This window comes from Natrix helvetica (assembly GCF_964273705.1).
Source record: "Natrix helvetica genome assembly, chromosome: 2".
Lineage (NCBI taxonomy): Eukaryota > Metazoa > Chordata > Lepidosauria > Squamata > Natricidae > Natrix > Natrix helvetica.
This window is the reverse complement of record NC_138552.1, coordinates 218,893,040-218,917,072: the sequence shown is the minus strand read 5'-3', so window position 1 is coordinate 218,917,072 and position 24,033 is coordinate 218,893,040. Positions and strand designations below refer to the sequence as shown.

The 24,033-nt window shown below is 43.5% G+C and overlaps 1 protein-coding gene across 2 annotated transcripts in view; it reads right to left on the bottom strand.

Moving 5' to 3' along the window:
• Positions 1 to 24,033, bottom strand: part of DISC1 (DISC1 scaffold protein) — a 190,458-nt gene that overhangs the window by 6,506 nt on the left and 159,919 nt on the right. For both annotated transcript variants that reach the window (XR_014174632.1, XM_081944275.1), the window contains one exon: positions 12,672 to 12,788. Coding sequence is in view for 1 of the 2 variants with exons in the window: in XM_081944275.1 (XP_081800401.1) it covers positions 12,672 to 12,788 (117 nt within the window). In the remaining variant the exon portion in view is untranslated. The remainder of the gene's footprint in view (positions 1 to 12,671; positions 12,789 to 24,033) is intronic.

Below are 24,033 nucleotides of genomic sequence, written 5' to 3'. Positions count from 1 at the left end.
ATGCATCGCAGGTCAATACCAGTGGTAGTGTTTGGCTGTATTGGACGAGTAGCGAGTCGGTCGTGAGCAGGCGCTTGACTGCGGCGAAAGCTGCTGCCTCGGAGCATCCCCATGTCCATTTTGCGTTCTTGGAGAGGAGTCGATGTAGCGGCTCAGCAACGGTAGCTTTCTGTCTCAGAAAACGCTGTAGAAGTTAAGTAGTCCGAGGAATGCCTGCAACTCGGTCTGATTTCGTGGTGTGGGGGCATCCTGGATCGCCTTAATTTTCTTCGATGTTGGGTGTATGCCCAAACCATCGATTCTATATCCCAGGAATTCTACGCTAGGCACGTTAATTTGGCATTTTTCCTTTTTAAGGCAGAGACCCTTTTCTCTAATTCTGGCCAGAACAGTTCTAACTCTTTTTAATAGTTGCTCCTCGTTTGCAGCTGACACCAAGATGTCGTCAAAATACGGGACGACCCCTGGTATTCCCTGCAGAAGCCGTTCCATGACGCTCTGGAACAGACCGGGAGCGATGCTTACACCGAATTGTAACCGGTTGCATTTGAAAGCACCCCTGTGCGTCACTATAGTCTGGGCCTCCGCCGTGGCGCTATCCACTGGCAGCTGCTGATACGCTTGTGCCATGTCTAATTTTGCAAATATTTTTCCTGGCCCCAACGAATGCAATAGGTGTTGGACTACTGGCACAGGATACGCGCTTTGTTGTAGGGCGACATTAATTGTGCATTTATAGTCCGCGCAGATGCGGACTGACCCATCTGGTTTAACTGGGGTCACGATGGGCGTTTCCCAGCGCGCGTGATCCACCGGTTCAAGGATCCCTTGTTCTACGAGTTTATCTATCTCCTTATCAATTTTGGGACAGAGTGCGAAAGGCACTCTTCTAGGTTTGAGTCGGATTGGCGCCACGTTTGGGTCTAGATTGAATGATATTGGTTTACCCACCGGTCTTGTGTGACTGCTCCGCATACGATGGCTGTCTTCGAACTCGCTGTCCTCGACCTCTTGATCGGTGTCCTCATAGTGTACTCTGGCGTGTCTGGTTCCAGTCTGGATTGCGCTGTATCCACGTTGTATGGTCTCGGATGATCTGTCCGCTGATTCGGAAGCTCTTGCCTCATCGAGTGCAATCTGTAGGCTTAAGTTGGGTTTGGCCAACAACCGTTTCTGTAGAGAAATGTCTCTCAACCCGCAAATGAGTCGCGCCAGGATTTGCTCGTCCAGATCCCTGAATTCGCAATGCGTTGCCGCTTTCCGGAGCGCTGCAACATATTGGTTGATTGATTCTCCCGCCTTCTGGTTCCTCGTGTTGAATTCCTGGCGGCGAACGTGGCAGGAAGGTTTTGGCGCGTAATGTGTTTGCAATGTCTGTTGTAGCACTGCCCATGATACCGCCTGTATGGGTGTCGGTTCTGAGAGATCTCTGGCCGTTTCGAAAACTTCTCGGCCGCAGTAGCTCAGGAATATGTTCTTCTTTTGAGAGTCCGGTACTCCTGCGTAATCGTTTGCCTCGAGAAAACACTCAAAGCGTAGCATGTAGGATTCCCAATGATCGGCGATTTGGTCGAATGGAGCTGGAGGAGGATGCATCGCCATCTTGTCTGCATTTGAATTTGCCGCGCTGAGATGGCTGCCGGAATTTCCGCCGAATCCCTAGGCTGGATCGAATCCTTGGATTCTGGAGGTAGCGTCTTCGTCCTATCTGTCTCTCGATCCCACCTTCGTCGCCAGCAAAATTCGGAGTTTTAGCATAGGGGATTCAGTATATGCCCACAACTATGCAGGGGGAACACTGTGGATGCCGGCAAGGGTAATTGGTATCACGGGTCCACGATCATACTTGCTGGAACTAGAGGACGGTAGAAATTGGAAAAGGCACATCGACCAACTCCGGGGCCGCCTGGCGCACTCAAACCTGCGATCCGCTAACGAGGATTATATCCCATCGGAGAGTCAGCAACCCGAGAGCCCAAACACAGAGGAATACAGCACCCTGGAACCTAGAGTGGAACCGGAGATCAACGACGGATCGGAACAGCATCCGAGCGAGGAAAGCCTTCCAACCCCCGACTGCGGAACGGAACAAGCAGAACAAGCCAATCTCACGCCCACTCCAACTCAACCCGAACTCCGACGATCCACCCGGATAAGACAGAAACCGACATATTTAAAGAACTTTGTTACTAACCGGAACACTCCGTCTAAGAAGGGAGGGGTGTTAGATATTAGCATATATCGCTGTAAGTCTCCACTCAGGTCCGCCGCTAAGGCGGGAACTATGGATCGATCTGATTGGTCGAGAGGCGTACCCGATCCCTATAAAAGGGGAACCCTCAGACCACACACTAAGCTGGATCACTTCTACTGCTAATAAAGAGCTGTTAAGTCACTTCTTGTCCGGAGTCTGTTCTCTCATTGCCCGAATCTAACAGTGACCTTAACTGATCTCCAGAGAAGCAACAAAGGTTGGATCTGGTTATTTCTTAGAAGCGAATATACCAGGAAATCTCAAGTTTATAGGCAAAATTAGGAAGCCAGAAAGCATCCACGAAGAAGGGAATCCAAAGTAATCAAAAGAGCTACATGCTATGACTGCTCACCAGGCATCAACAAGAGTTGAATTTGATCTGAGAACTCTTTCATTTTTACTTCTGGGCCAATTGGAAAAGCAAATAAATGCTTCTGCTCCTTCTCTTTGCTCGCTAAGAGAAAGCAAATAAAGAAGGAAGCAATTTACTAAGTGATTACTAACAAAGATTCAGGGAATAGCTATAGATTGAAAACAGATTCTTTGCAACACAGATTTGTAACACAGATATTCAAAGACAGCAATTTCTCTGGTGAAAAAGGTTTAATTTGATAGTAAATGCACAATTTCAGTATGTAACACTGAGACTACGCATATGATATTTTTTAGCAGTTTTAGTTAAACAAATATCATATTTTACCAGACAAAAGAACAGGGATAGACATTCTGATTTCCAAAAGCACCTCCCTCCAAATATGTATATTTTGTAGTCTGTTTTAAAAAAACAAAATAATAATTTTCCCGAAAAAAAAGAATCGGTTTGTAATTCTGAACCACTACAGAAAATTACTGGAAGCTTTTCTCTTTTTTTTTAAGCATAGTGAAAAAGGAATCCTTTGTACATGCAGGATTAAACGAGTCAACCCATATTTTAGTCAAACTCAAATTGTCTGGCAAAATCATAACTGCTAATTAAGACCCCAAATAACTGTGAAATTGCAATATAAAATCCATTTAATTTTATTGGGAATGTTAGGACCCTCCCTATCAGGGAAATAACACCTCTCATCAGCTCCTTAGACACCAGAAGTGTATTACCTCAGCTTTTGACTCTCCCAATTAACAATTCAGATTATTTTCATATGCTTTTCAACTGATTAAGAGCCATTGGCTCTTTTGCAGACTTGCTGAACTGGTACTTTTATCTAAATATATTGATCAGGCAAAAGGATACATACAAGCTTGCCATTATACAATCCAACACCAGCTTACTCGGAAGCAAGTCCCATGAAATTCAAGGGATTTATACCAAGTGAGGAAGTCTAAGAGTGCAGTTTAATTTGGTTGTTTGCTTTCCCCCTCCCCATCTGCCAAATGTGAAACCTACTGCTTAATATTTACTTTGAGAAGCTACAATATTAAATAAAAATCCCTAGTGGGCCTGGGTAAATATTCAGTGTTAAGCATTAGCTGACTGGCTTCTGGCTTCATCTATGTTGCGTTAGTCAGCTCCTGCTAGCAGGCTGGTTGATTCCAGTATTCAGTGCCATTAAAATGTAGATTGAAAAAACAATGACATCTGGGATTTATTCCTTCTAATAGAAATTTAATTATTAATCAAACCCACAGTGTGTTTAAATATTGGCAGAACCGCTTGCTTGACAGCACCAGGAAGTTGGATCACTCAGAAGGAATCTTTTAATCTCTCTTTTAAGAGATGCAGTTCTACTTCTATCCATTAAACCATTTTTTTCTTAGTCAGACTCAGAACTGAGGGCCTATTTTGCCATCTGCAGGAACTGATGCATCTTAATGTACCCCTTAGGCATGAAAATATCTAGGGTTTGTGTATGTTTTGCCACCAGAAATACTGCATGCGTCTTTTGAACTGCCATTGCTAAGAGCTACTTCCAACATGACGTTTGCCAGCTCCTCTGCCCATTTAACTTTCCATGCCAATGAACACTTAATGTGAACATTAGAAGCTGTGGGAGGTGGCACCTTCAAATCAGCTTCCAAGGCCAGATTGCACTTCAAGATAAAAAATTCCTGCTCATGGAAGCTGATCTTGCTGAATTCAGAATCCTATAATGATGGGGCACGGTTATCAAGTCAAACAAAACAGAAGTACTTTTCAAACTTAAGAGCACAAATGCACACAGCTGCTGTGCCCTGCTCCCCCTTCAATAGAAAATCTGGAGCCAGCAAGAAATGATGCCATCTTAAATCTTTCTGTCTCTACAGTGCCCCCTCACCTTACATTCAGAATGGGGTCATCCTGTGTTGCGTTGATGTTTATACAACTTTTATGCACAATGTTCTAATAGCTGCAAATTATTATGGTTGGACGTAGATTTTTAGAATGGATATGGCATTTTTTTTATCCAGCTATTGATTCTTTTCCAAGGACCTGAGATAGATAGATATGTTTAATAATATTCATCACAGAATATAAACTGTTCCAAGTAAAGCTACTTTTTTTTGCAATTGATTGATTGTGATTTTGCCAATTCTGATAGAGTTCAAGTGGTACTCCAGATGTTTTGGGATTGCACCCACATATCACTATTGCTTCCTTTTGCAGTAGTGATTCCACTTCTGTTTGCAGGTCTTTGTATATTGTGATTTTTTCCAGTTCTTTCTCTTCTATTCTGCTGGATCCAGGTACTAATATATTCACTATCCAGACTTTTTTGGTCTTTATTATCAACAACTGCTAGCTCTGGAAAGGCAGGTGCTTGTCTGTTTATTATTATCTATTCACAACAATGTGAAATCACATTGCCAGTTCTTTAACTGGTGTTGGCTTTCACATGCATCAAGAACCTAAGATGGCACAATGCATTGGTGTAGTATATGTAGATATAGTATAAGCAGTCTGGACTTTGGACAGATAGAAATGTGGTCAATGTGCATATTTTGTGATTTTTTGGTATGGCACCCAGTGTGCTGGGACTACTATAACTGATTTATGTCATAACCTTTCTACAGTATTTCGATTTTGGGACCTTGATACTATGTGATCCTCTCTACTTTTTGTCTTCTATTCTCTATCCCCTGGTATTTCCCCAACAATTATCAACACTTTCTTCTTTTCAACCATGTGTGGATTGTTTCTTGAAAATTAGTGAAAGTGGGGTCATAGCAATGATAAATACTAAGGATGATGAGTCACCCTGGAAGATGCCTCTCCTAATGTTGACAAATGGCACTTTAAAATAATCCTCAATGTCCTATGCTATTTTCATTCCTTACATTACATCTTGATTCAGCAAGTTTTATCCAGGGTGGTTTTCAGAAATTCAGGTTCCCCATTCATGGGATTTTATCTGAATGGCATCTAAATGGCCACTGTGTTACAGTTTTTTGCACAGGGGAAATTGCATGATATGCAATATGCATGATAAATAGTCCTTGAATATTTCAAGGAGAACTGTGTTCCAAGATATGTACTATATCCTTTGATTTGTCAGTAGATGAGAATCTTCTCTATTTGCTAACTCAATTATTTTGTGTACCTTTGGGTATTTTCAACGATGGAGGACTGAGAATAAAGGCAATACATGTGTGCAACTATCACTAAGTAGCAATGTCACTATAAGACTTGGAACCATGGAAAAGCAGTGTTCACAGTACATTAAAAAAGTGCCACAAGGGTGTCAGTTCTGTGTACAGATTCCGCTGAATAAGATGGTAGTCGCCATCAGGAACAAATTACACAAGTGATTGAGTCCTATCCATCTTTCTTCAAATTCAACTAAGTGCATTTTCTTTCTTAAGATGTCATTAATATTAGAAATATAAATTGCATAAAGTAAGCTAGGTAATACCTTGCTCAGTAGTAGTAACTGTGAGAGGGATCTTGGAGTCCTAGTGGACAACCATTTAAATGTGAGCCAGCAGTGTGCAGCAGCTGCCAAAAAAGCCAACACAGTTCTAGGCTGCATCGACAGAGGGATAGAATCAAGATCACGTGAAGTGGTAATACCACTTTATTATGCCTTGGTAAGGCCACACTTGGAATACTGCATTCAGTTTTGGTCACCATGCTGTAGAAAAGATGTGGAGACTCTAGAAAGAGGGCAGAGAAGAGCAACAAAGATGATTATGGGACTGGAGACTAAAACATATGAAGAACGGTTGCAGGAACTGGGTATGTCTAATTTAATGAAAAGAAGGACTAGGGGAGACATGATAGCAGTGTTCCAATATCTCAGGGGTTGCCACAAAGAAGAGGGAGTCAAACTATTTTCCAAGGCACCTGAGGGTAGAACAAGAAGCAATGGGTGGAAACTAATCAAGGAGAGAAGCAACTTAGAACTGAGGAGAAACATCCTGACAGTTAGAACAATGAACCAGTGGAACAGCTTGCCTCCAGAAGTTGTGAATGCCCCAACACTGGAAGTCTTTAAGAAGATGTTGGATAGCCATTTGTCTGAAACGGTATAGGGTTTCCTGCCTAGGCAGGGGGTTGGACTAGAAGACCTCCAAGGTCCCTTCCAACTCTACTATTGTATTGTATAATATAATTTGAGCTATTTTTATATGTTCTGATTACTGTAAAACTAATATCAAAATTACCAATTTCCTTACTAGCAATTTATAGCTTTTTCAATAATAATACAACTATCTTTCTGCCAGATATTTGTAATCCATACAACTTTGTAACAGTTAATAAATATTTTCTGTTAGCAATACTCTGCTGTAACATTTAACATAATGTATTATAAAACTGTAGTTTGGAAATAACAAGACTTTAGAATTGATATTAACAAGAAATTATCTATTCTTCATTTTTCATATTTAGCATTGCATACAACTAGCATGAAAATTGTTTAGATGAACCTTTACGGGCTCTGTGAAAACCAGCATATTTTAAACTGACCTAATTTAGATCAAGCCAGTGAAAAGATTTCACTCAGTTTCAAGAGCACTAGATAAATGATTTTCTGACAGACTCTGAGGAATTGACTGCTCAGGAATACATCTGATCCATCTGGTAATTTAGAATTATATTAGATGGCTGATAGAAAAAAATTTGAAAACTATTATATGAGTGCAAAGCAATAAGTGCAAAAATTTCAGTGCAGTGCAAGCGAAGACAATCTTTGGAAAGCTTCTTGCTACTACAACCAACCTCAGACAAGCTTTTTGCTTGTTCCTGTGAAAAATTCTGATTCATTCCACTCCTTAACAGATAAAATGGAGAAGCTGGTCACTGAGGTACATGGGCCCAGTTAAAAATGGCAGTATAGTGGCTTATTTATTTATTTATTTATTTATTTATTTATTAGATTTTTAGACCGCCCCTCTCCCAAAAAGGGACTCGGGGCGGTGTACAGTCAATACAAATAAAACCAGTCATAATAATAAAATACATTTAAAATACATTTGGAGGGGGAGATAGGCTGTACTAAGAAATAAATATATTCATCCTAAAAACATCACTATTAAAACCCCAAACCCAATTAAAATGAATAAATCCCCGGGAGGTAAAACTAAGAAAGTGCCAGGCCAGCTGATTGAAATAGGTGAGTCTTTAACTTTTGCCGGAAGGAACGGAGGTCGGTGGTAGTTCGAATGTCCGGGGGGAGGTCATTCCAGAGGGTTGGGCCCATCACAGAGAAGGATCTACTCCTAGGTGTCGCCCGCTGGCATTGTCTAGCAGACGGCACCAGGAGGAGCCCCTCCCTGTGTGAGCGGATAGGTCGCAGGGACGTGTGTGGTAGGATGCGATCCTGCAGATAACTAGGTCCTATGCCATGGAGCGCTTTAAAGATGGTAATCAATACCTTGAAACGCACCCGAAAGGCCACAGGTAGCCAGTGCAGTTCGCGCAGGAGAGGTGTTACGTGGGAGTAACGAGTACTTCCCATAATAACCCGCGCGGCTGTGTTCTGAACTAGCTGCAGTCTCCGGATGCGTCCCAAGGGAAGCCCCATGTAGAGGGCATTGCAGTAGTCCAGGTGAGACGTCACCAGCGCATGAGTGACCGTGCGCAGGGCACTCCGGTCCAGTAGGGGGCGCAATTGGCGCACCAGGCGAACCTGGTGGAACGCCCCCCTTGCCACGGCTGCCACATGGTCCTCCATTGACAGCCGGGCATCAAGGAGGACGCCCAAATTGCGCGCCCGCTCCACGGGGGACAGCTGTTCGCCCCCTATGGCCAGCGATGGAGTCAGCTGGCTGAACCGAGGTGCCGGTACCCACAGCCACTCAGTCTTGGAGGGGTTGAGTTTGAGTCTGTTGTCCCCCATCCAGACCCCGACGGCTTCCAAACACCGGGACATCATTTCGACAGCCTCGTTGGGGTGGTTTGGGGTTGAAATATACAGCTGAGTATCATCAGCGTAAAGATGGTACTCAACCCCAAAACCACGGATGATCTCACCCAGCGGCTTCACATATGCGTTGAACAGGAGAGGCGAGAGGACCGACCCCTGTGGCACCCCACAAGTGAGTGGCCTCAGGGACGACCTCTGCCCCCCTGTCAACACACATTGCTTCTGGTCGGAGAGGTAGGAGCCGAACCACCGCAAAACGGTGCCTCCGACTCCCATCCCCTCCAACCGGCGCAATAGGATACCATGGTCGATGGTATCAAAAGCCGCCGAGAGGTCTAATAGGACCAGGATAGAGGAACAACCCCTATCTCTGGCCCTCCAGAGATCATCAACCAACGCGACCAAGGCTGTCTCAGTGCTGTGCCTGGGTCGGAAGCCGGACTGGCGTGGGTCTAGATAGTCGGATTCGTCTAGGTGTCGTGGAAATTGCTGCGCCACCACATTCTCAACAACCTTCGCCAAGAAGGGGAGGTTGGAGACTGGACGATAATTAGCTAGCTCCATTGGGTCGAGCGAAGGTCTCTTGAGCAAGGGTCTCACCACCGCCTCTTTCAAGGCGGTTGGTAAGTATCCCTCACCCAGTGAGGCGTTCACCAGGCCCAGGAGCCAGCCTCGTGTCACCTCCCAGGCTGCCAGTACCAGCCAGGAGGGGCACGGGTCCGATAAACATGTGGTAGGTCGCAGCCGTCCACGCAACCTGTCCAAATCCTCAGGGGCAACAGAGTCAAACTCCTCCCAGAATGGTCTCTCAAGACTCGCTGTTGGCAGCTCGTCTGGTCCACTGACGGAGGCCCACCCGCTCCGGATCTGATCGATTTTGTCCTGCAGATATTCCCCAAACTCCTCTGCTCTACCCTGTAAGGGTGTCTCCTGCGCCCCCTGCGATAAAAGGGAGCGGGTCATCCTAAACAGGGCGGCAGGGCGGTTATCCGCGGACGCAATAAGAGCAGCACAATGTCTGCGTTTGGCCGCTCTTATTGCCACAAGGTAAGTCCGCAAATAGGCTCTTACCTGTGTTCGGATTAAGACTGGGAATACTCTGGTTAAAGTCTATAGCCGTGATGGCGAACCTATGGCACAGGTGCCAGAGGTGGCATGCAGAGCCTTCTATGCTGGCATGCGCACCACTGGCCCAGGTCAGATCTCCATGGCATTTCTTTTGTGAGCTTCTATTTCCCTGCAAACGACAAAACAGGAGCTCATGAAAGAAAAACATCTTACCTCTTGCCACACTGCTGGTGTTGGGATGCCTTGCCTCCTGCTGGCCAGCGGGTCTTCAGGTCTCTGCAACGCATGCATGCATGTCCATGCATGTGCATGTCCATGCATGCACATGTTCGGTATGTCTGTGCATGCACACATCTGCACAATTGCACATTCGCATGCACAAACCTTTCACATTGTGCATGCAAGTGCACACTTTGGGCACTTGGTGTCTGAAAGGTTCACCCCCCCCCCCTGGTCTACAGCCATAGAAGTTCACCGAGGGACTTTGCTTGTTCTTTGCTCAACCTTCCTCAGTGGATTATTTTTGTGGAGCTAAACATGAAAGGAGACCCTTACTTAATTCTTGGGAGGAAAGGTGGGAGCTAAATGTAATTACTAATAATTGTTTGTGATGATGCAGATAAAGGAAAGGAGGAGGGAATTAAAGGGCCTGAAGCCAGAGACAGTGAGCATAGTGAATACAGAGGCTGAAGCAGGGGGAAAGTTAGACGCCCAAGTACAGCAGGTTTGCTGAGAAAAGTACAATACAATACAATACAATAGCAGAGTTGGAAGGGACCTTGGATGTCTTCAACCCCCTGCCTAGGCAGGAAACCCTATACCGTTCCAGACAAATGGCTATCCAACATCTTCTTAAAGACTTCCAGTGTTGGGGCATTCACAACTTCTGGAGGCAAGCTGTTCCACTGGTTAATTGTTCTAACTGTCAGGAAATTTCTCCTCAGTTCTAAGTTGCTTCTCTCCTTGATTAGTTTCCACCCATTGCTTCTTGTCCTACCCTCGGTGCCTTGGAGAATAGTTTGACTCCCTCTTCTTTGTGGCAACTCCTGAGATATTGGAACACTGCTATCATGTCTCCCCTAGTCCTTCTTTCTCTTAAGCTAAACATACCCAGTTCCTGCAACCATTCTTCATATGTCTTAGTCTCCAGTCCCCTAATCATCTTTGTTGCTCTTCTCTGCACTCTTTCTAGAGTCTCCACATCTTGTCTACATCGTGGCGACCAGAACTGAATGCAGTATTCCAAGTGTGGTCTTACCAAGGCATTATAAAGTGGTATTAACACTTCACACAAAGTGGTATTAACACTTCACATGGAAGTGTTAATGTTACTGGATGAAGCGGATGTGGAAATGTGGAAACAAGTGGAAATGTTACTGGATGAAGCGAGGAGGCAACAACCAAATTACAAGGTGCAGTCAATGGTGGGATTTAGCCAGTTTGCATGATTTTAGGAGAACCGGTTGTTAACTTTCTGAACAATTTGGTGAACTGGTTGTTGAAAAAAATCATTAGGGCAGAGAACCGGCTGTTAAATAATTTGAATCCCACCACTGGGAGCAGCCCTAAGTTATTTTTAAAATGGATGGAATCAAAAAATATTTTTGAAGGAAGTTGATGAAAGGCATCCAGCACTTACTAACACAGCTTAAGAAAATTAAAAACCATTATCCTTATGTGGATTATAATACCTGATCATACTCAGGGAGAAGTAGGAAGTACAAGTGCCTCACTCTACATAGTACGTTGTGCTATATATCATCCTGCCATTTCTTTCTTTCCTGATGACAATTTATGTAATATTTACGCTCCATGTAATATTTAGGCTCCAAGGTTGCATTCTCGATACATTTATTAGTTGACTGAAATGTCATCAAGATAGGATTGACTCCTGGTGAATGCATGGACAAATATTCACCACTTCAAGTTGTCCCTAGTTAGTAGTCTCTAGTTATTCCAATGAAAGTCTTACAACCTGTGGAAAAAGTTAGAATTGGCTGTCTGCCTGTTCCTAGCATAAAGCCCTGGTGGGGTAGCATATTAAAGGGGGAGTGGACTGATTAGTATAAATAAATATATAAATATTAAATATTTTTTTTTGCCCATGGCTAAAATCTATTTTTAAATATATTTTTTGTCTTTAAAAAAATATAAGTAGTATGAAAATTAGGGTAGCAGAGGAAAATGATGACATGACTGATGAGAATCTTTCAGTAAAACTAAACAAGAGGCTTTTTTCCCCTCGAATGGCCAATACTTCAAATAAAGAGCCTTTATGAGATGAGCACAGATAATTATGTGATTTACTGGAACTCTATGCTCAGCATGAGCTAATCTACTTCTCTTTAAAAATATTTTTTTAGATGCATTCTCATGAAACGAGGTTTTATTTTCCAGTCTCTAAGTCAATGCTGTACCTAGGAATTAGTTACTTTTACTTTGTAGCACTCAAAAGCATACGAATAGATCTGTCTTTAAAAAGTTATTTCTCATCAATCCGATTCAGTAGTTTTTAAACTGTCATTATTTGGCTAGTTTACATTTTCAGGAAACAATACTACCATTGTTACCTTAAGAAAGATTCACACAAGGCACAGGGGTGAACTTCAAAAGTTTTAGCAATGGGTTCTCTGCCCAGTTGCTGGTTGGCCGTGGCCATGGTGGGGGTGGCCTAGTTGGTTTCCTGCACTACTGGGGGGCATTTTTGCCTTCCCCGGGCTCCGGAGGCTTTCCCCGAGCCTCTGGGAGGGTGAAAATGGCCTCCTCTGAGCTCCAGAGGCCCTCCAGAGGCTGGCCTTCTGGAACTTCCAGGATGCACGTTTTTCACCCTCCCCAAGCCTCCATGCAGGCCCTGTACTTACCTGGCATCCCAAATGGACTGCATGGGGACTCCTGGGAGGGTAGGAGCAGGGCAGGGTGGGTGGGGCCAGCCAGAGGTGGGATTTGTGGGTTCTCCGAATTGGACAGATTCTTAGCTAGAGGTTTTCACAAACCTGACAAGGCAAGTTTCAACGCAGGAGTTGAATGCAACCCCTTCTGCTGGAGTACATAAAAAAAAGGATATGAACAAGGTTTTCATCATAGCTACGGGCTGCTAGCTGAAGTTGCTCTTCCAAGAATACCAGCTTCTTGCTTATTCTTTCACATTTCTCTCTGAATTCTGTAGAAAGCATATCGAATTCCTGCAAGTACATAAAAATGTGTACAAGAAATGGTTGTCATACACTCGGTTATTACCATTATTGGTGTTTGATAATATTTCGCTGCTCAGAAACAAATGAAATACTATATCAGCAGATATACTCTAAAATAAATATCAGAAATGAGATGGCTGGGAACCTTATGTTAAGGACTATTTCAAGAAGATAATTCATTCTCATTCATTCTCTCTCTCTCTCTCTCTCTCTCTCTCTCTCTCTCTCTCTCTCTCTCTCTCTCTCTCCCTCCCTCCCTCCCTCCCTCCCTCCCTCCCTCTCTCTCTCTCTCATACTTCCAGCTGATTGTGCAAGTCTCTTTGTTGTGCACTGGTTTAATATATAATGGATTTGTTCCACACTTATCAAGCTGAAATTTATGCAATAGGAGATTAAGCCTTAGTTCTTATTAAGGTGGCAAAGTTCTTTCTAGACTATATGGTTTGGTAATTTAAAAAGTGGTGCTTGATACCCAACTAATGCTGCAAGAAGTGTTACTGCAAATTCAATTCCATGGTTGCCACACTAAATTATTATGATAGCTTTGCTCATTGGAACTGTTGAGAGTTAAAGTAACTTCTCCATATGCCTATGGAAACATAATGTAATTTGTGATTTTTTGGGAACTATGACAAAGTATCAATTTTACACCAAACAGTCTGAGATCTTCTTTGTTTTTTCACATTTAATTATTCTCTGAATTATTAACACAAAACAAGTAGAATGTATATAATAGTCTTACAATCTAATTGTTATGGTTTGTTGTACAGTTATTCAAATGTTCAAACTAGATTTGGCATGTGTCCTATCAAGCATTATCACTGACCCCACTTTCTTCCTGATGGTTTTATATTGCTCAAAATAATATGACTGTTTTTCACTCTTCTTTTAGTTAGTCTTCCATTTTAAACCTAATTGGAAAGAAGGAAGGAAGGAAGGAAGGAAGGAAGGAAGGAAGGAAGGAAGGAAGGAAGGAAGGAAGGAAGGAAGGAAGGAAGGAAATATGAGCCAGCAATATGCAGCAGCTGCCAAAAAAGCCAACACAGTCCTAGGCTGCATCAACAGAGGGATAGAATCAAGAGCATGTGAAGTGTTAATACCACTTTATAATGCCTTGGTAAGGCCACACTTGGAATACTGCATTCAGTTCTGGTCGCCACGATGTAAAAAAGATGTGGAGACTCTAGAAAGAGTGCAGAGAACAGCAACAAAGATGATTAGGGGACTGGAGACTAATACATATGAAGAACGGTTGCAGGAACTGGGTATGTTTAGCTTAAGAGAAAGAAGGACTAGGGGAGACATGATAGCAGTGTTCTAATATCTCAGGGGTTGCCACAAAGAAGAGGGAGTCAAACTATTCTCCAAGGCACCTGAGGGTAGAACAAGAAACAATGGGTGGAAACTAATCAAGGAGAGAAGCAACTTAGAACTGAGGAGAAATTTCCTGACAGTTAGAACAATTAATCAGTGGAACAGCTTGCCTCCAGAAGTTGTGAATGCCCCAACACTGGAAGTCTTTAAGAAGATGTTGGATAGCTATTTGTCTGAAATGGTATAGGGTTTCCTGCCTAGGCAGGAGGTTGGACTAGAAGACCTCAAAGGTCCCTTCCAACTCTACTATTGTATTGTATTGTATTGTATTGTATTGTATTGTATTGTATTGTATTGTATTGTATTGTATTGTAAGGAAGGAAGGAAGGAAGGAAGGAAGGAAGGAAGGAAGGAAGGAAGGAAGGAAGGAAGGAAGGAAGGAAGGAAGGAAATAATCTGATTTTGGAGGAGGAACTGCTGTTTATAAAGAAAGCTTTTGACATTTAGAATCCCTAAAATGGTCCCTATAGAATTTTATAATAATTGTATTTGATTTAATGTTGCCCCATACAATTCTGTTAGAAGATAGGTTTACATCAGTTGTCTATATTTCAGGTCTCTGTGTAGCACAAGCTTTTGAAAACATGGACAATCAGACTAAAGAAGAGAAGGAGGTTCTTTATATTTTGGTTGTAAAAATCTTTTAGGGAACTTCTGAATGAAAGACAACAATGAACAACTCGTGCCTCAAGCTGTTAAATTATTTCTTCAGTATTATAAGGATTCTGCATATTTGGGGGGCAATGTTCCCTCTAAGGTGTGCGGCTACGTGGCCGCGCACGTGGCAAGAAAACACCGCGCAGCAGTTTTCAACAGCCGCTCAGTGATTTCTATTGCCACAGACTCCGGAAGCTGGGGAGGTCCTTTGCAGGCAGCTAGAATGGGCCGCCCGCAAAGGACTTCCCCGGACTTGCTTTGATGAGCATGGGGCGACTGAGGGTAGTTGTGAAACCCCAAAGCCCCCGCCACCACCGGAATAACTGCTACCACCTCCTCCTCCTCCTCTAACAGCACTGCCGGATTTGGCGCCCGGCGCTGCGGCTAACTTAAAGCCAGCAAAGCTCCAGCCGGCATCCCCGCGCATGGCAGCACCGCCTCCCCTCTGCTCGGAGCACCTGAGCTCAACGCCGCGTTACCCCTGCCCCCTCCTCCTCCACCGTGCTTTTGAGGAGCCATGAGGCTGCAGGAGCCAGTAGGAAGGCGGGGGGAGCAAGGGAAAAAAGCCCTCATGGCTCCTCAAAAGCACGGCGGAGGAGGAGGAGCGGGCAGGGGTAACGCAGCGCTGAGCTCAGGTGCAAATCTGGTGGTGCTGTTGGAGGAGGAGGAAGCAGCAGTTATTCTGGTGGCAGCTCGTTGGCATCTTCAGCAGCAGCCCTGCCCATGATGAAGAAACCAAAGATGGAGGAGATCCATGCAGATGACGTCGCTGCAACATGACTGGTAGAGGAATTCTGGGAGTTGAAGTCCACAAGTCTTAAAGCTGTCAGGTTTGAAGACCTCTGCGTTTTTTTTCTAGGGGTGGAAGGGTCTTGTAACTTGACAGCTTTAAGACTTCCATGCTTCAAATGCCAGAGTTCCTGAGCCAACAGGACTGGAGGAGGAATTCTGGGAGTTGAAGTCCACAAGTCTTAAAGCTGTCAGGTTTGAAGACCTCTGAGTTTTTTTCCTAAAGGGTTAGGGGTGCAAGGATCTTGTAACTTGATAGCTTTAAGACTTCCATGCTCCAAATGCCAGAGTTCCTGAGCCAACAGGACTGGAGGAGGAATTCTGGGAGTTGAAGTCCACAAGTCTTAAAGCTGTCAGGTTTGAAGACCTTTGCGTTTTTTTTCTAAAGGGTTAGGGGTGCAAAGATCTTGTAACTTGACAGCTTTAAGACTTGCATGCTTCAATGCCAGAGTTCCTGAGCCAACATGACTGGAGGAGGAATTCTGGGAGTTGAAGTCCACAAGTCTTAAAGCTGTCAGGTTTGAAGACCCCTGTTTTTTTTTTCTAAAGGGTTAGGGGTACAAGGGTCTTGTAACTTGACAGCTTTAAGACTTTCGTGCTTCAAATGCCAGAGTTTCTTAGCCAACATTTTGGTTGCTAAGCAGGAGCGTTGTTAAGTGATACTGATATTATATAACACTTTGAATTAAGCGGGTACCTTGAAGAAACATAACTTTGAGTTTCAAATAATACTGATTTCGTTGTTGTCTTAGGTGACATCTGTGAAAAAAATTCAGGTGCTCAGGCATGAAAATGTGCCGCTCAAACACTATACTTTTCTGCTCACATTGAAAAAAAAATAGAGGGAACATTGTTGGGGGGGTGGTTGTGGACAATTTTCAAAATTGAGAAACGTTAAGAAAATACCTTTACAGCCAGCAAGCTCTATCAACACAATAAGTATTGCTCATTAATTTATACGACAACCACTCATGATTTTTTTAAAAAAAAATACACATTGCCAAGTGGATTACTGTTTATCAAAAAACATGAACATCTCAGAATCAGTGCTGAAGAAAGCTTATATATGTTTAGGAATATGATCTATTCACGACTATTACTTGAACTAAATGCTGGATGTTGGTAGGAAAAGCTTTCAGCTGAAGCTCATAAATGCACATTTATCAGTGAAAGTAGTGAAAATAAGAAACTCCCATCTAATTTCCTCTCTGAGGACCTCACCCGAGTAGAACCATCATAATTCAAACCAGGCAAAGTTTTATTTTTTTTAAGTATAGAAATTAAGCTGCAATTCCAGTGTTGATTTATTGAGTGCTTCATCTGAATCTAACCAAACAACACCACTATATATGGCTATAGGTCATACTCCAACTTCAATCACAGTAGAGACAGCCAACACTGATTTAAAAATGTTAGTTGCTATAAACAAAATTAGACATTGTGAAAGTTGTGACCTTTTGTTTGCTATCTACATATCTTCTCTCCCCCAGCTGAATCATAATACTTGAGCATACTGTTTAAATCTCAGATTATACAAGAGTATATAACCTCTATTCAAATTTCTGCTATCTGTGCATTTTTCTGGATGATTTGAGCAACTGGGTGTGTCTTTACCATGAATATATCTACTTTGATCTTTCTTGCTTGCACATTTGCTAAACCAGGTAGAGTTTCTCTCACCTGTCATCCAAACCAAAGATTGTGACTCGTTGCTCATTTACAATTTTATAATTTTAAATCAGGGCTGTTTCTCACTCATGAACTCTGGCTTCTTTTGAAGTTGATAATCAGGTCCTCTGAATAAAACTGCATCCCATTCAAACCTTTCCCATTATTATTGTTATTTTATTTATTTTAAAAATGGTGCTAGCAACAAGGAACAAAGTGGGTACAAAGAAGCTACATGTATAAATGCATAATTTATATAATCATAATAATGCAGTTGGGCCTGCTGATAGTATACCTGGCTCCCCGCCATACATCAGCGACCCTGCCTGAGCTCCTCAAGCTGATCTCATCGGTGGTGGTTGAGATCCCCAAACTTCTAGTGATGGGGGATTTTAACCTGCCGTCGGTGGGAGAAGCATCAGAGGGGGTTCGGGAGTTCATGGCTTCCATGATAGCCATGGACCTGACTCAAATGATTCAAGGCCCGACACACGAGGGAGGTCACACCTTGGACCTTGTTTTTGTCTCTCGCCAGTAGTTGAGTGATCTGGGAGGAGTGAATTTAACCATCACTCCTCTGTCATGGTCAGATCACTCACTCCTCCGACTTGACTTCCTTGGTGCTACCCCTCGCTGCGGGGAGGCGGAACCGGAAAACACTAGATGGTTCCACCCCAGGCGCTTGATGGAACCAGACAGGTTCCAGACGGAGCTTGGGCCACCTCCTGCAGCCCTGACCCGCCCTCGGGTAGAGGACCTGGTGGCCGCGTGGAATAATGCGACTACCGGGGCCTTGAACCGGGTGGCGCCTTTGCGGCCTCTCCGGCGGCAACGATCCACCCTGGCTCCTTGGTTTACCGAGGAGCTAAGGGTGATGAAGCGCCGCAAGAGATGCCTAGAGAGTCGTTGGAGATCCTCCTGATCTGAATTTGACCGAGCACAGGTACGAGCCCATTTAAGGACGTACCTAGTGGCATTGAGAACGGCCAAACGTCAATATTGTGCCACTCTCATTGCATCCGCAGAGAACCGCCCTGCCGCCCTGTTTCGGGTGTCCCGCTCCCTTCTGTTTCAGAGGCCGCGGGAGGCCCCTCTACAGGGTAGGGCAGAGGAGTTTGGGAAATATCTGCAGGATAAAGTCGCTCAAATCCGGAAGGATTGGGTCCCCTTCAGTGGCCCAGTCGAGACGCCAGTGGTGAGTCTTGAGAAACCTTTTTGGGAGGAGTTTGACTTGGTTGTCATCGAGGATTTGGACAGATTGCATGGACGACTGCGACCTACCACATGTTTACTGGACCCGTGTCCCTCCCGGCTTGTACTGGCATCCTGGGAGGTTACACGCGACTGGCTCCTGGGCCTAGTGAACGCTTCGTTGGGTGAGGGGTCTCTCCCGGCCGCCTTGAAAGAGGCGGTGGTGAGACCCTTGCTCAAGAAGCCTTCCCTGGACCCTACGGAGCTGGCCAATTATCGTCCTGTCTCCAACCTTCCCTTTTTGGCAAAGGTTGTAGAGAGTGTGGTGGCTTCTCAGTTTCCACGACATCTGGAGGAGAATGATTATCTAGACCCGCGCCAGTCTGGCTTTCGCCCTGGGCACAGCACAGAGACGGCCTTGGTCGCGTTGGTAGATGATCTCTGGAGGGCCAGAGATAGGGGCTGTTCCTCTATCCTGGTCCTATTAGACCTCTCGGCGGCTTTTGATACCATCGACCATGGTATCCTGTTGCGCCGACTGGAGGGGTTGGGGGTCCGGGGCACCGTTTTGCGGTGGTTCGGCTCCTACCTCTCTGGCCGGACGCAACGTGTGTTGGCAGGGGAGCAGAGGTCGACCCTATGCCCCCTTACTTGTGGGGTGCCACAGGGGTCGGTCCTCTCGCCACTCCTGTTCAACACATACATGAAGCCGCTGGGTGAGATCATCCGTGGTTTCGGGGTGGGATATCATCTGTACGCTGATGATACTCAGCTGTACATTTCCACCCCGAACCACCCCAACGAGGCCGTCGAAGTGATGTCCCGGTGTGTGGAAGCCGTACGGATCTGGATGGATGACAACCGACTCAGGCTCAACCCTTCCAAGACGGAGTGGCTGTGGGTTCCGGCTCCCCGGTTCAACCAGATAATTCCATCTCTGGCCATTGGGGGCATTCAACTCGCCCCCGTGGAGCGGGCGCGCAACTTGGGCGTCCTCCTAGATGCCAGGCTGTCCATGGATGAACATGTGACAGCCGTGGCCAGGAGGGCGTTCCACCAGGTTCGCCTGGTGCGCCAATTGCGCCCCCTATTGGACTGGGACGCCCTATGCACAGTCACCCATGCGCTGGTGACGTCTCGCCTGGACTACTGTAACACTCTCTACATGGGGCTTCCCTTGAAATGCACTCGGAGACTGCAGTTGGTCCAGAATGCGGCCGCGCGGGTGATTATGGGGAGTACCAAGTACTCCCATGTGACACCTCTCCTGCGCGAGCTGCACTGGCTTCCTGTGGTCTATCGAGTGCGTTTCAAGGTCTTGATTACGATCTTTAAAGCGCTCCATGGCTCAGGACCTAGTGACCTGCGGGATCGTATTCTGCCCCATACATCCCTACGACCCATCCGCTCGCACAGAGAGGGACTTCTCCAGGTGCCGTCCACCAGACAGTGCCACTCGGTGCCGCCCCGAGTCCTACTTGGAAAGGGAGCGGCTAATAAATCCAAATTTATTATTATTATTATTATGGGGCGGCGCCTAGGAGCAGAGCCTTCTCTGTGGCGGGCCCAGTCCTGTGGAATGACCTCCCCCCAGATATTAGGACCACTACTGACCTCCGCTCCTTCCGTGTCAAGCTCAAGACCCACCTTTTCCAAATAGCTGGCCTGGCTCAACCATAACTTCGTATCGCTCCTGATGGGTTTTTTAATTTAGTAATTTTATTTAAGGGGATTTTAAATTGTGTTTTTAATTGTCTTTCACTTATAAGTCAACTCTCCTCCATGCACATATGTATATGTCTCTGTTCTTTTTGTATATATGTTTGTCTTATGTGTATTTTTATCCGTTTTGATTGTACGCCGCCCCGAGTCCTTTGGGAGAGGGTTGCGGCTAATCAAATAAAAATTATTATTATTATTAATTATTATTATTATCTTCTATTCTTGATCAAGCATTTCGTGCAAATTCAGCCATTACAGCTCCAATAAGAACTGACAGGAATATAAAATATGGTTCACCTACATTCCTTGGAAGAAAAATATTTTATTTATTATTTATTTATTTTATCAGACTTATTAGTCGCCCCCTCTCCCCACAGGGACTCGGGGTGACGTACACAAGCAACGGTCTACGGACTACAAAGAAGGAGGTAAAAATAAATAAATACAATAATCAGAGAAGTTAAAACCCCAATAAGAATAAAAGTTTAAAAGCTAACATTGACAATTAAAATTAACCAAGGGGTGGAACAGTTGTCGAGATTATGCCAGGCTGGTATATGAAATACAAGCTACTAAAATAAAAATAAAAATAAAAATGTGTATACTGAAACTATTTCAAATGTAATTAGAAACAAAAAGTAGGTATATTAGGAGAAATGATATAAAGATAGATGCATACATACAAACTTACCTGTTTTTTTTAAGAAGTGCAATTAAAAATATAATGTATAATTAACTATGGCCTTGGTCTAGAATGTGACTCATTGGGTTTGGGGGATTATCCCACATTCCTCCTGAATATCATTTTTCCCATCTGCACCCTCTCTTTCTCTCTTTCCCTTATAATAGTCATTTTGTCTATAAATAGAAGTTAGATGGGTCAGAGGGAAAAGTCCCAAGTCCAGATCGACAGTAGGAATACTACTCTTGGTACCACCTACCCCACCCCATGCAAATTAAAATTAAAACTTCTGCTGTCAGAATTTCATTTTTTTAAATAACTGAAGATAATCTCATTTTTAATAAGAATCATTATTTTATTTATATACAAATTTTGACAGATTTAACCAAAGAAATTAATATTCCAAGGTGGCTACAAAATAGAGAAGAGCTCAAATGAAAATGTAATTATTTGTCTTTATGTCATCCCCATCATTCATTCTCTTTAAAAACAACATAAAACCTTTTCACTTTAATTTCAAAAATAGATAACTAAAGTGCCTCTCCGCGGGTCCTATGCTTATTAAGGTCACTGCTAAAAAAATGTATCTGTCTGATCGACTAATTATATATAAAAGCTAGTGACACTGAAACTATTTTAAATATTTCCCAGGTGGAATTCTGCTACCCAGTCAGTGTGTGTACAAAAAATTTTCCTTTTGCATATTAGCCAAATGGCAAGTATCTTTACTGTTACAAGCAAATAGCTTTCATTCTGGAAGCTCCTCTAGTCTCTTCTGTTAATTAAAAATAATATTTTTAAACTGAACATTCTGAGGAAGTAAAACTCTGCTTCCATGAAGGAGCCTAATATACTATAGTAATGCTACTTTTATGAGAATTTTACAATATTTGGTTGGTTGGTTGAATGCCCATCTCGCTGCAAGATGGCAGGAAAACTTTTTTGATAGCAAAAGGAAGCTGCTAAGTGCTTTTCACAAGATAGTGGACTTTTTATCCCAGACCAGCTGGCTCCAGGTTACAGTTTAACTAGTCCTAATCCTGAAGGTCATTTAATGGGAGAGTAGATAGAATGGGAGGAAATGACACTAGTTTAGGATGGATGCAGAGTTCAGAAACTTATACATATAAGAATCTGGGGGAAGGGAGAGAGGGAGAACAGAGGGATGAAAGAAAGAAAGATAAAAAGAAAGAAAGAAAGAAAGAAAGAAAGAAAGAAAGAAAGAAAGAAAGAAAGAAAGGAGGGAGGGAGGGAGGGAGGGAGGGAGGGAGGGAGGCAGGCAGGCAGGCAGGCAGGGAGGGAGGGAGGGAGGGAGGGAGGGAGGGAGGGAGGGAGGGAGGGAGGGACAGACATTTGAAATAGCAAACCAAGAAGATTCTCTTCATCCCCCATCTGACAGACATTTGTGGGCAAGAGGTAAAGGTGCAAGAGACTTTGGGCAAAAGAGGATGCCAGCAAAATATGGAGACCATACAACCAGGAAAGAAAAGATGTCTAGGAAAGAGAAGAATGCTAAAGAGAAATGTTCTGAATGGAATCAAATGAGGTTAAATGAAGATAGAAATAATGTTTTGAAAGTGCCTAGAAACAATATTCTAGAATGAAAGAAACATTTTTAAGGAGAGAATGACAAAGAACACAGCCATGCACTGACAGAAATGTGAAATGATCGGGAGGAGGAGCCAATGTCATGATGATACGGACGTGCGGTCTCAATGCCCCGAGACCATTGCCAATACTTTTGCCACTGGATGGTCCAATCGGACCTAAACTGTCCTGTAGAGATAGTGAACAGGAAGAATATGTCTTGCTGATCTCAGGGACACCGCAAAGTCCCTGATCGATCCAAGAGAAGTTCTTCAAGCCAGCCCCAGGCTGATGAAGTTGGGGCGGCTCCAGAACAGAAGGGAAATAGAAAGTGTGTCCATCTGGTGAGGAAACTTTACTGTTTTGGAAAAGACTGCCAAATTTTTTTTAAGTTAAATTAAATCCAAAAGCAGAAGAAAACAAGCAGCGAAATTAACCTATATTGGATTGCTTTGGATAGTATGTTTCTTTTTCTTTGTAATTCTACTTTGTGGATTGAAGTGCTTGGAACTTTTTTTTTCCTTTAAAGAGAACGGATCAGTTTTTCTTTTTCTATTTTTTTATATTTATTTTTTAATCTATGGATTAAAGTCTTCTTCTTTATTTCTATTAAAGTCTTCTTCTTTATTTCAACAAGGACTTTTATTTTTTGCTATTAATTCCATTTAAGAACTCTGTTTCTTTTAACTTTGAAATAACATTCCAGAGTGGGAAGCAATACTGCCACTTGGAAGCTGGAGGCTTGAGTTTTTGAAATAATGCACTTTCCCTTTTCCTTTTGATCTCACTGACTGTATTTCAAGGCTCTGCAACTTGTTTATAGAAAGTGATAGGAATCAAGGGCACAAATTGTTTTTACAGGTGCACTTTCAGAGTCTTACTGGCAGTGGGAGAGAAAAAGAAACAGAACCTTCTTTTCTGAAGACCATAAATGATTTTGCGTTTAAGCTAATTCAATATAAGAAGCCTTGAAAGCCAGAGTGGCAGTATCTACCAGCTTGCCAAAATGGCACAATATTCAAAAGAAACATTAACCTTGCAAAACATTCTGGCTGGAATTCAAAATTTATTAGAAACTACAGAGAGAATTGAGAAGAATGTTGGAAAAATCAGAGCTTATAACAGCAAAAATTGATGGCCAGTGTCCCAAAAATTGAAGGGGAAAATGATTACAAAGATAAGACAACTGATTACTTTACTAGTGGAGTGAACATGGTTAAAAGTGGGAAAGGGGGAGTATGGAAAAGGGAATTAGATCAACAGGAACTCTACCCCGGATTTCAAGGCATGGAAGAAGAAAAAAGAGAAAAAATGATGGATTTAAGGAGAGAAAACTTCTCAGAAGCACGATTGACAACCAAAGATAAGCTGATTAAAATAGCAGATGGGGGGCATTGAGATTACTTAAGTGATGCTACAAGCAACAAGGTGCGGAGAGAAGTCCACAAAAATTTTGTTAAGGAAATAAATAGAAGATCAATTCCACAAAGACAAAAGAAATAAGACTGTATTATTACTGGAAGGATGCAGGCTGATATATGAAAGTTGATAATAAAAAATTAG